We start from the raw sequence: 13230 nt of genomic DNA, 5'->3' as shown, positions 1-13230 counted from the left end.
CATGTATATCTCCAGTAATACACGGGGTCTCTTACAGGGTGGTTTAGTGAAATTGTTGAAAACTCTTTAGTTTTCAGGCTAGATTTCATTAAATAATGTGAGAAATGTGTGTGGGAGATCACGTATTCACAGAAAGCAGCAGCAGTGTTTATTTCAGTCTTCTGAGGTTTCAGTCTAACCTGTGTGTTATATTGTAGCAAGACTGATAAGCATGAGTAAATTTTTTCAGTTCTTTCTGTCCAGAAAATCCTTTCCTTAGGTGGTCTTTCACATAAAATCTTTGTCTTGCTATCACGTTAATGTATGGATTTAGGCATTCTAGTGCACAAGTGGTGCTCTAGGACCAAATTTTAAAGCAAAGGTAACATTTATACACTTGTAATTTCAGCTAATAATCTCATTGTTTTTTTTTTCCTTAAGTAACTCTTCATTGTTTTTTTTTTTTTTTCTGCCTAAACCCTAACTTCTGGAAATAGACCTCTTTTGAAAAACTAGAATGATTTGAATTCATGGATATCATTTAGACTTCTCCACTTGCCTTTCAGGTCTGATGTTACCTTAGAAGTCAAATGCAGCCCTCTACAGTAAATTCCATAGAGTATTGATTAAACCCTAGTTTTGAAATGTAGGGTAACTGTTATAAGAGTGAATAAATAGCAAGGTGTAATTCAGCATTTACCGAGGGAACTGAGTAAATGACAGACTCTGTATGTTTGCATGTTGTTGGTCCAGCTGCTTTAGCACTGAACATAATTTTAAGTCAGTTCAGAGGCAGGTTTGAGGCTTCTGTTACAGTAACAATTATAGTAAAGTAGCAGATCTGTTCATTTTGTTAGATATCTGAAACAGCAACTGCTCCCATTCCAGCAGTTTTTAATCATACTACTCTGAATTTTCTAGGGATGTGCTAACAACCACTGTAGAGTGTGCAAGTAGTGGCTGGATTACTTGTTATGCCCTTGTACTTCTTTGAGATTTCTAGGTTGTGTTATTATTTACCTGCTCAGAACCAGTATAATATGAACTAGATAGAGGCAGCTTGTAATGCAAATAAGGCTTCAGATTCCGTGTCAGTACTTTATAAAGTGCATCTTCATCTATAGGATGGTGCAGAAGATAGTCAAAGATTTTAGATTCTTCTTTCCAGATAGCTTCTGTTCTGGAAAAAGTGAAAGTAAGCTGAAGCGTGACCTTTTGTGACCACTGGAAATGGCCTAAACATGTCCTGAGAATATGGTAGCCAGAGAACAAACTCTGCTGCTTCTCTGCAGTCTTTAGTGACAAAGAAAACTATGCACAGAGTAGCAGAAGGGCAGACCTTACCCTTGCTAGCTAGTTAATGTGGTGCAAGATTGTATCCATGCGTATCACAGAAATGCCTGTTGTGAGATCTGAGTCATAGCGGAGAGAGAGGCAAAGATTTTCGTCTGTATCAGAACTCAGTAAAATGAAATGCTGTCAGCTATCCTTCCATAATTTCAAATTGTTTGGGAGGATGTAAACTTAGACATTTCATAGAATGGGTAATTGCAAATATCTAGCAAACAGGACAAAAGTTAAGCAGTAGATAGATTTTTTCTCGCTGCACTGTATAGCTCAAGTGAAAAAAATATATATTTGATTTTCTTAGCCTTGTACGCAGGCCTAACAGGGGTAATCATCGATTGAAATTTCATAGAAGCGTAGCAAGGGTACCTTCTGCAGTAAGCTGTCTTACCAGAGTGTGTTAGTGAGACTTCATAGCCTGTGGTCACATTGCCGGTGTTGATAATGAAATTGTTAGCAGTTGACTTTCTGCTGAAAGTCCAATTTTTATTCTCTGCTTAAGGTCCTGTATATACCTGCTTGTATCCTTCTGTCACCCTTTATATATTGTTTTATACTGGCTGTGAAAATCCGTAGATGGCACCAAAAAGGAGAAATAGGACTGCACACCCAGAGTAGAAGATTGCGTTTTGGTCTTCTGGATGAGAATCTGAATTAAGGGACATTTACGGGAATGGAAGTGATATTGGATGTGTAGTGAGATTGCAGTGCTAAATGCCTTTCCTAAAGATGTTTTTGTCCTGCAATTGTTGGTCGTGTTTGTTCATTTTACTTCTCTGCTGGAGCCGACTGATCACACGTTTGGACGGAATGATGTACTATTTTCAGGCAGTCTTCCTGCAGTGACTGAGGGTTCCTGTTGCTCAGCTGCATACTGCCACACCACAGCTGAGCCCATGGAATAGATTCCGAGACCGTTTCCTCTTCAATTTTGTGTTGATTTAACATTAAGTTCTGACAGTGGGTAGATAACCAGTTGCATTGAGTGACTGAGGAGCTTTTCCTAACAAAAGCTGCAGATCAAATCTGAAGCAAACTTAGTGTTTTGCTCAAGTATTAAACATGAGATATACCGAGCTATGCAACTTCGCCGTCATGCCACCTGATTATAGCAAGATGAATGAGCGGTGACAAAGCAATACAACATACTTTACATCTATGTTGTTAACTTTTACTCAAGCTATTTCCTGTAAAATTACTTTCTGGAACTTTGTTCCTCTAAGGGAAGAGATGTTAAATGTGCAGCTGGCAGTAGAGAATGCTCTGAAAAACCTTTCTACTGATGAATGTTCAAAATGGGTTTTGAGTTAAAATCTTCTGCGGGACTTTATTCTACATATTCCAGACGAGTATGTTATGACTTGATGTTACAGCTTGCTGTTGCAAGGTTAGTGCTGGGGGAAGGAAGGTGACTTTCCCATTGCTGGGCAGCTTGTCCCATTCCAAGTGTGGGTGCTTCTCGGAGCTGTTGCTGGGCTGATTTCGTTCGCTTGGCTGCAAGGAAAGGAGTTTTCTGGCATGTTAACAGGTGTAATTGAATCAGTTAAGGATCTGGTGAACTCAAAGACTGGTAACGTAGGCAGAGGAAAAGAGGGACTGGAAGTACTTCTGTTGGTGACTGTACGATGTTGTGTCGGTGCAGCTGTCTTGCTGAACTGCACTTTGAGATGTAAAGTTGTGGGGTATTTGTCCTGAAGCGGATGCCCTATCTCTCCACAAAGAAAATGAAAACAGTTAGGTTCTGGAGGCATGGATCATAGTACAGCAGAACAAAACCTCTATGTGCAAACGTCTCAAAGCATCTTTGGCCTTGCTGTCACTTCAGTTTAGGATTCTCATCTGTGAGGTTAGATGTCAGTTTCCATGACTGTGGGAACAGAGCTCACTGTTTGCTAATCTCCCTAAAAGGCAAACTGTTATATAGTGAAAACTTTCTGCTTCTTGCCAGATCTCTGTTCTCACCTTTATGTCCAATTCAGAGGAGTTGATAAGAGTACTATGTGTCCTTGCAAGGGCTGCTGACTTGATGTGTTGTAGTGAGTTTGTATAGGATTGGATCATGTAGGTGAGATGGGGGAGCAAGCACCTTTTTAAAGAATCCTAGTTTAGATCAAAGGGACCTTGGATAAGCCACAGCTTAAAAAACCAAACCATTTGTGGCTTACTGCATGCTGCAGATGTTTTTAAATTAGCTGCGAACAAGTTGTTGCTGGTGATTTGCTTAAAATACTCTGTTGCTCATGGACAAAAATCTAGAATTGGACACCTATTTTCTTTGGTAGCAGAACAATGGAACTAATAGATAAATGCAGAGGGAAGTATTCAGTAGGACCTGCTTTGATAAAGCTGAGGCAATGCACTGTCATAGTAAAGTTTCACAAGCTGCGCTCTCATTGGAGTTCTGTGCATTTTTCTTAGCGAGGTAACTCATGTTCTGGGACTTTTTTTCTAAGAAATACATAAAACAAGACTTTTCTGCTTTACTTGTTGTGAATGAGTTATGTGGAGCTTTTAGATATTTTCCCAAGAAATCTGTAATTTCTCCCTCTACAATGGAAAAAACATAGAATGTTCTTTCTTCCCACAGGGTCCTACTGTATGGCATTGAAACAAAGGTGCCATGGCATTGTGTGTGACTGTAGCTAAGTCAGGGGCAGTACTGATTACTGCTGGAGGAATCATACTAGCATCTCAGTTGTTACGTTTAGTCTTGCGTTTATTAAGTTTAACTAATGTCTGTAACATTTTTACATGGTGATGAATATTAGCCCTTTCAGTTTACCATTGTTACCATTACTTTTGAGTATGGCTTGTACTTTGAAAACTATTTCCTATGCTTTTAGCCTCTTTAGTTTAGAAAGAACTTTAGTAAAATATCCAATACTTTTATGTGGCATAGAAAAAGCTTTGCAACTACCCTGTTGTGGTTCTAATAAAGGGAGACAAGTATCTACATACGTACATCAGTACAGTACTGTAATTATCACTAAACCCTAGCAAACATATAAATTAACTAGTAATTTTTTTCTATGAATTTCCCAATTAATCACTGTACAAGTTATTTACCACTTTAGCTTCAGCTACTTTACAACACTGGTCCAAACCTTTCTGTGTGAGTAAGCATACCATGACAAGCAGAATAATTCTCCATCTTATGTCTTATCTGTGTTGCTTCTAGTAGGAGCTGAAGAATTGGACTTTTTTTGGCGCGTGTTTAGTTTTCAGTCCTGTGGGCTGTTTTTTGTCCTGTTGTGTGCCTTTTTTTTTCTTGAAATTCTGAAATGTGTCACTTTCTTTGGTCTATATTGAGTTTCCTTTTTGCTGATTTCAGACCATTTAATCAAGTAGTCAAGATGACTTTGAAGTCTGAGGTTCTCTTCTAATAGTTGGGCACCATTATTGGTGTGCTGTCATCTACAAGTTTAATATGCTTGCTATCTCTTGTGTTATTCAAATTGTTAATGGAACTTTTTAATGGTACATTTCCAGGTGGATTAAGAGTGTACTGTATTTTAGAATTTTGTAAAATGTATTCTCAATTTTGCAACAGACTTTGATTGCTACGTTAAGAAAGAAATCAACACAATTAAAGAGCAGCTACAGCACCCTTATTTTTTCAAGTGAAAACTATGTGATATCTCCTTGTTTTAGTTATGTGAGAGTCAAATAACCTGAAGCCTGTACGTCGGTTTCTTTTATATTTATTAATTGTGCTTTAGTTTTTGCCATTACTTATCTTCCATGAATTTTTGAAGGTAATTCCAAAGGACTGGAGAGAAGTTCAGTAAGGGCCAGTAAAATATCTTGAGTGTAGTTAATGCTTCTAAAAACTACTTGGACAAGTCTTCTTGTGCTCCTCACCTATCTCGTTATTAAAATTTACTTATTCAGTCATGGTAAAATGGTTAAAACTGGCAGAGTATGGTCATATTTAACATTTTTTGAAAGCTAAATAGTGAATTGTAATTTTTCTTTATGTTAAGATGTATTTTCCAAAATCATGTGTTCATGTATTCAGCAGCCTTTCTTTCTGCTTTATTATGTGACTCTGTAACTTAAATATTTAACTTGACCTTTATTTTTATCCTTGCTTTTTTGGTTTGTGTGGGTTTTTTCCTTCTCTGCTTAAGCATATGTTCTTTTTCCACTTCTAAAAATTGTAGAAGAATAGCAGAAGGTTATTAAAGATTCCTGATACATGGATAACTGCTTTATTTACATTAGCTTCTTTCTCTGTTTGACTTGGAGGTTGTGCCATTAGTCTCAATTTTCTTGTATTGTATTCACTTAATTACTTCAAATCAAACCTGATATTGGTTCCCATCGTTTTCTGAACTTTTGCATTTTTGAGAAATGTCTTTTCTGCTTTGTTCAATCCTTTGTCTTTAGAATAGAGGACTCTTGGCGTTTCAGATTTTGTAATTTTCTCCTCAGTTTTTTATTCTTAGGCAATTTGTATTGGAAAAAAACCCAAATTCAAAACCAGTGAGGGGGGAAGAACTAAATAAAATGCCCATTTCGAAATACAGTGTATATACATAAACTGAGAAATGTAGATACCAGTTTATGGTTACAAGTGTGCTATGTGGCAAAAGATTTGATTCGACAATTTACTATAATATATAATGATAGTAGATTTTTATAGAAAAAGATGCTTCAATTTTAAGCAGAAAAAATGGAATTTTTGCCTGGATGTGCTTCAATTGCTAATGGAAATCAAAGTATAAATTTCTGTATGATAAAGACACTGAGTCCTATGTTGCTTCCAAATAATTTTTTCTAACCTGAATTGAAGTATTCTGAAAAGCTTTCAGGTAGCTCTTTTAATAGGTATATAATGGGATGGTTCAGTTTATCTTATGAAAAGTAGATCAAGAACTTCAATCATTAGTTTCATTCTTATAGTTTTCAAGTAGATAGCTTGTACCTTTATGTCGTTATTTATGTTACTAAAGAATGTACGTTAGAACCATCTCTTTCGGTTATTACACCTGAAAGGACTGAAGATTTTGTGTCTTTCTGTTATTCTTACCTTGACTTACTGAATTTTAATCTAATTAGTTGAGTGATTTCTGGTTTAGGGCAAGTACCCTGTCTGTAGTTAAGTGATACGGTAGAACAAGAGGAAGAAAGTAGAAATGATGCCCTGGGAAATACCAGTTTTTAATGAGATGACATTGTTAGTAGTTTGCTAATATGACAAGCCACTTATCCACCGCAAGCCATGTTTCACTTCCTTCTTTTTCTAAAGAATTGCTCTGATTTAGCCACGTAGTCCTAATCCATTCCTTTTTTTTCCTTTCTGGTTTATTCTGGTGAGTTCTGGACATCACGATCAGTTTCCAGAACTTGCCGGAACGCTACATGCGTGGTGCCAGTTTAGTGAGCTGAACTGGCTCGCAGGGATCTGATGAACACAAGAGCCAGCCCAAGAGAAGTAGTGTGGATTTGCATCCAGAGGAGGTAGAATTCAGACTGAAGGTGGACTCTCCTTTCTGGCAGGCTTGTTTCTCTTCTCCACTTCTTTCTTGCTTGATCTTTCCCATATAATTTGCTGGCCTCTGGGAATTATTCAGGAGGAAAGTCACAGATTTGGCCATGTAAAATTTACCTGCTTGAAAAAGTTAAATCTGAAGAGCAGTGATGATCTTCATTATGAGCCTGTTTTATTTAAAAGATTATACTTCCAGAACTTAGGTTCTAAGTGGTTCTAAAGTAGTCTAGAGCCGTTACAGAAATTGAGTGAAGAGCTTGGCTCAAGAGGCAGAGACGAAGGAGGGCAATTTCAGAAGCTGCTGAATCTTCTTTTTGACATCCAGAAAGTGTTACTTGCTTTGCCTTGATTCTGGAGGACGATAGGTTTATAAGAAAATTTCCAAAAGTGCTCAGGTGTAACAACAGTTTGCCCTCTATAGGCTAGTCATAGTTCTAGCACGGCGCAGATGCCAGTTTCTTATTATCATGTAGATAACCTTGTTCTTTTAAAAGAAATTAAATAAATGGTGAGCTTTTCTTGTTTTGCTAGAAGTGAAAGTACATCTTGGTTATATTACTTACAGTTGTCATACTTTATTTTGAAAAAATAAATGCTGAAACAAATCTGGTGTTTCTTTGGTTTGTGTTGCAGGATGACAGCTTCACATTCATTACTGTGAGTTCTGCAGGGTGGGGAACTTTGCCATTGTTCTTGAAGCTGTTTGGCATACTGTTGTCTAATACACTGGTACCGCATTAGTTCTCGTGTCTTCTATTTGAAAAGAAATATATGATTTGTTACCTTGATTCGCTGTGCTCTGGAAGAGGTGTTTGTGACTGTTCTTGAAGTAGTTTTTCAAAAGCATGTGAAAGCAACTGGGAGATCCCATAATGGGACAGTAGATTTTTATAGCGCTTGGATGATTTTTAATATTTTGTTTTTGTATAGGAATAGTACTTGAACCACTTAACACGAGTTGGATTACAGAATCACAGAATTATAGGGGCTGGAAGGGACCTCTAGAGATCATCTAGTCCAACCCCCCTGCCAAAGCAGGCTCCCTAGACCAGGATCCAGTTGAAGATCTCAGATTAATAATCAACACCTTGAGAAAATATGGGTTGCTGTATTGTTTTAGGTAGGAAGGCTTACAGTGTGCATTGAAATAGTCACCTGCATTTGTCCGTTTACATTAATATGAAATGTTTTTGAGAAACTGTTCATCAGCAAGAAATGAAGAGTGTTATCTTCTTGACGTTCACTGACTACTGTAGTTGCAAATTAACTCTCAGAAGTGTAATTTCTATTTTCTTTTTTTTTCCCCTTTATTTTTATTTAAGCAGAAATGTCGTTCACCAAGCAAGGTTCCTTACAGTTGTACCTCAACAGGAAGGAAGTATTAAAGAAGAGCCAATTTCAGAAATGCAAAGCAGACGTGCATGGCAATTTGACTGGGCATTAAATAAACTGGATACCTCTGTCAGAAAAACTGGCCGTATCCCTAAAACCCTTCTACTAAAAGTCTTCCAGGAAACATGCAGAGAGGGTAAGCCGCTTCCCATTACAACAAAATTAAAGCTATGGTGCAATATAACAATTTATCAAACCAAGGAAATTACTGGAAGAGTTCTAATTTATATTTTTTCTTCTGGATATCGTTTAACCTACTGCATGTATTGATGAACAGACTTGGAATGTTTTAGAGGTGTTACTCTGCTTTGAATGTACACATTAGCTTTTCAAGAGTTTTTGTCTTTGGGAATTTTTACTGTTGTAAAATTTCAGTGTACTTTTAAGAAATGTTAACATATTACTCTGCTTGTTACAAATTTTTATCTAGTAATGTTACACCTTACTAATGCAACTGTATTGTGAACTCTGAACAGCGATGACCTCTGCGTTCTTTATACAGTATATTTTTAAAACATCTGCAATAAACCATGCTGTCCTTGAGAGATCATTTGTTTGAAAACGAAACGGTACAGGGAGATGTGCAGACAACGTGCATTGTTTTGTTTTCATTTTAAACTTTGCCATGTATTACCCTGGACAGTTACTGGCTCATAATCTTGGATAGTGGTCTTAAAAGTTTTGTAGCTCGCTGCTTAAATGCTGAGTCTTCAATTCATTCCCTCTTTCTGGTGAACTTCTTCAGTTTTGTCTTTCTGCTTGTGATACCCTTTCTGATGCTGACTGCTTTTTCTTTTTTTCCTTTTTTTTACTTTACTTTTATCTGTGTGGATTGAAAAGGATTTTATACCTCTAGACTTGTATGCAGATCAGAATTCTTAATGATCTTTAAGTGTTTAGATGGTTTTTAGGGCGTCATGTTAGCAAAGAGATAAATTGCTCACTGTGTTTCAGTTATTTAAGTATATTTTAAATCAGTGGTGGGTCTTGGGATTCAGAAAAGCAACAAGCTTAAAACATTTCTAAAGGCTGAATTTATCATTTCTTTTAATTCAACCTAATATCTTTATTTGAAAAAGTTAGTCAATTTTTTAAAAAAAAAAACATTGAAAACAAATATAGCAAATATAAATATTACTTCTTATTTCTGAAGAGGAGTTGCTTGTGTTTGTAATTAGGAATGGAAGACTATAACAACATAGAAAATACCCAAACAAGATGCTTGATGTGGATATCTTGTCCCACACCTTTCTGCAGTCATAGTGCTGATTTTTTTTCCTGTTTCTTTTGATTTTCAAGTATTTAGTTAATAGCATAAAGTATATATAAAACACCAGGATCATGACAGTGGAGGCATCTTGATGCTTTTATTACACTAACTGACTGTTAGGCACTGATTTAAAAGTTAATCAAATATGATTTATTTCTCACGAGTCCATGATGTCTTCAAAAGTTCAAATCCTCATTTGCAATTTACACCTGCCCTCTCTCAACGTTTTACCTATTTCTATTTCTTTCTCATTTTCATCTTTCCCACCTCTTCTTAGTGTGTTTCTTCCCAGATGAGCTTACTCTGAATAATGTTTTTGCTGTAGATAGGTCTCTCGGAACCTAGTTGACAGTAGTGTTGTAGCATTGCACTTCTGTCGGTTGTTTTCTGTATCAGAAGTTATAATTCTAGACTGTGGATAGCTTTGTGCTCTTGAGGGTTTTTTTACCATTGTTTTATAGCTGTATAGCTGTTTCTACTCGGTAGAAACAGAGAAGCTGTAGAAGCTCTGTATGATTCAAAACTGCAGTTAGAGTGATAAGCAGCAGTTGGAGATGTCTTTACTGGCAGCATTCCTGCCTTTTTACTGCGCTGTATGCCAGTTGCATGTTTTGGCATTAAATTTGGAAGTCATTAACAAAGCACTATGGAATTGTTGACTTCAAGTCATTTTGGAAATTGGAACCACTCGAGTCTCTTTCTGTTTGGGATAGAAAACTTCAATGAACTTTTTTTAAACTTACAGGTTTTTTTTGCAGACATACTCCTGTGTGAACACTGTTTCCTTGTTAGGTGAGAATACTGCTGATAAAGTACACCTCACCTTTCTTTGTGATTGGAAAGGGTTAAATAATATTTTTTTGCTCTGTTTTTTGTAAAATTGTATTTTATTTCTGCAGTATGCTGCTTTATAAGGGAACTGTCCTTCTTACTAGAACTTGCTGGTTTCACAAAAAATTTTATCTCCAGTTTACTGGATAACCTGTGAAGGATACTTCAGCTCTACCATTCTTTACCTCAGGAGTAAAAGTCAAGTCCTAGAAAGAGCTGCGTTTATGGTTAGATTTTTGACATTCCTGTGGTTGAGTGCAGAAGTTAGAGAATATGAGCATTTTCACAGTTTCCTTTGTTATTCTGCAGATGTAAATGATCACATTTGTTTTATGTTGAGCATGGACAGAAGTGTAAATGGATGCTAATGGAAATGGAAGATTAGATCTTTGTTTCTGAATACCAGTTCTGAAATAGTAAGGAATTGTTATGAACTATTTTGCAATTTCAGAAATATGTTTGGAAGTTATGTCCTTGTTAGGATGAAATAATCCATGGATCTTGGAGTGGAATTATGAAGTACTGTGCCACCCGAGTTTAGTATTTTGTGTTGCTTTTTTTTAACTTCTGTTCAGCAGACCTCCTTATTGTAAAAAGTGGCATGTTTTGTCATTGATCTGCAGTGCATAATTGTGTCATTGCGTAACCATTTGGTTATCCCATTCAGTAAGTGTGTTAATTAGTAAAGATTCTGCTGTATTATATTGTACTATATACAAAGTGCTTAAATATTTCCATAGATCAATATCTTTTTTCTAAGTTTGGATTTATAATTATTGATGAAGAAATATATGGCCGTGTACTACTTAAATACAAAGGTGTTTTCCGTCTGCGTTTCCTACTGGCATTCCTAGTGGTGGTTTGTCTAATATTAGTGCTCAAAAAAGCATTCCAATATACAATTGTTACTGCTTGGCAGCAGCCTCTCTTTTCAGCTCTAAACTCCAGTCATCTCACTGTCGCAGTAAAAACTGGAGTAGTTTCAGCAACAGCATAGCAACAAAAGAAGAGTTTAATTAAAAGAGAAAGCAAGCTGAGTTATAGGTGTTTTTCTTTTCTAAGCAAGATGAAAGTTTGTTTACAAGTTTAGGTTGGCACCAGTGAAATATACAAAACCCTGTGTCAGGTGGATGAGTTTAGATGGTGTCTTGTGATCTTTATGCTACTTTGTGTTAGGTCCTGACAAGACATACTCAGTTGTAGAACTTGGTAAGATGTGCATTAATCTACATGCAAGTCACAGTTTGGTACTTTTGAAGAGAGTGGCACTGTAATTTATCAGGTGTGCGAACTCTTCTACTGAGAAACTGAAACCACCTTCCTTACCCAGAACTATAAAATGATTTTCAAAAATGAATATTTTTTTGAAACATTATGTAGAAGGATGAGTGCTTAGCTCTTCAGAAATGTGTGTGATATGCGGACATGTTACCTTAAAATCCTCCATTTAGTCAATAATATTCTATAAATGCATTTAAAAGTTGCTTCAATGTTATCTTTCAAATGAGTTCTCGAAGAGTAGAGCTTAAAGTTATAATTCCCAGCAGCTTTTACATCTGACAGAGTTGAGGCATGACTGCTTCTGTGTGTGCGTTTATTTATTTGAGTGACTATTTCTGGATTACTCTAATTAGACCTTATTAATGGTATTTTTTTACTGTAGGGTGTCCAGGGAGTAACCAGACCTTGCTGTTGTTGCGAAGCTGTGGTGCTCTATTACCGGAGGTGTTGTCATCTGAAAGAACGGAACTAGCCCATATGATATGGGACAAGATGAAAGAGCTGGGTAGGTCGATTTTGTTAGTCCCTCCTGCTGGAGTAGCTTCTGTTGATTTCTTTGCAATGAAAAAGCGGCTGCATTTTAATAGTGTTTAAATGTTAGGTTACAGTGACTAAAACTCATTAGCAAATAAGCAGTAGGTTTTACTATTCAGGTGTGAGTCTTATTCCCTATTCTGGGAGTTATAGTGACATCTAGGGGTGTTAAAGAATCTAAGATTTCTTTTTCTGGTGCTTGAACTTGTTTTTTTATTATTATAAGAATGTATTGTATTCTCTTTTAGATGTTACAGTGGTTTATTTGCTGGACTGAGTATTCCTAGTGCTGCCAGCTATTTTGTCAGATGATTTTTAAAGTTATACCTTTATCTCTGTATGCATAGATTTACTGGTTTTTGACAGTAATACTGCTAAACGTGTAAAATAAATAAACCTGTAGAGGCTGTGGAATAGCTTGCACATCAGCAGCAATGTATTTGTGCTATTGTTATGTTTTGGGCTTTTGTGAACAAATATATGCTGTTAAACAGACGTTACCGCAAAGGTGAATAACAGGAAGCAGCCTGATTATTATGGATAATCTTTATAAAGTTGATGAGAAATTACCTAAGAAAACTGTAAAATCATGCTGACTTTAGGGAGGGAGCATACATTAATACTGTGGTTGAAATATTTCCTTAGGTGCTGTCTATGATACGAGCCACTATAATGCTTTACTTAAAGTCTACCTTCAAAATGAGCATAAATTTTCTCCGACGGAGTTCTTGGCCAGAATGGAGGAAGCTAACGTGCAGCCCAATAGGGTAGGTATTCTTCAACAGTATTTCTTTCCTCAATAATGATATCCATTTATTGGATAGAAATTGTTAACTTCCCCTTCTCGTTTTTTGTAGGTTACATACCAAAGGTTGATTGCTGCCTATTGCAATGAGGGTGACATTGAAGGAGCGAGGTATTCTTTTGCATTTACGTTGAAAAGAGTTTCTAAGAAATCTGTTTATCATATTCTCCACTGTTAAAGTTAAAACTCATTTCAGTGTAATTCTTATAAATTGAGCAAAGCAAAGAGTATTAAGTATAATTTATTCAAGCACTGAAAAGCAATTTTTTAGAGACAGCTGGAGCCTACGCAAACAAA

The 13230-nt window shown here is 36.4% G+C and overlaps 1 protein-coding gene across 3 annotated transcripts in view; it reads left to right on the top strand.

The window, feature by feature from the left end:
• Positions 1-13230, top strand: part of LRPPRC (leucine rich pentatricopeptide repeat containing) — a 90692-nt gene that overhangs the window by 1858 nt on the left and 75604 nt on the right. The window contains exons 1-5 of one of the 3 annotated variants that reach the window (XM_021390611.1): positions 6722-6789; positions 8146-8348; positions 11977-12099; positions 12774-12895; positions 12986-13044. In XM_021390611.1, the coding sequence (XP_021246286.1) occupies positions 6737-6789; positions 8146-8348; positions 11977-12099; positions 12774-12895; positions 12986-13044 (560 nt within the window). In that variant the 5' untranslated portion in view covers positions 6722-6736. Of the gene's footprint in view, positions 1-6721; positions 6808-8145; positions 8349-11976; positions 12100-12773; positions 12896-12985; positions 13045-13230 lie in introns of those variants that run through there. The other 2 variants (XM_021390612.1, XM_021390609.1) reach the window with 2 other exon arrangements.

This window comes from Numida meleagris, chromosome 3 (genome assembly GCF_002078875.1).
Source record: "Numida meleagris isolate 19003 breed g44 Domestic line chromosome 3, NumMel1.0, whole genome shotgun sequence".
Classification (NCBI taxonomy): domain Eukaryota; kingdom Metazoa; phylum Chordata; class Aves; order Galliformes; family Numididae; genus Numida; species Numida meleagris.
Note: the sequence above shows the minus strand (reverse complement) of the source record. Positions and strands in the feature narration are given on the sequence as shown.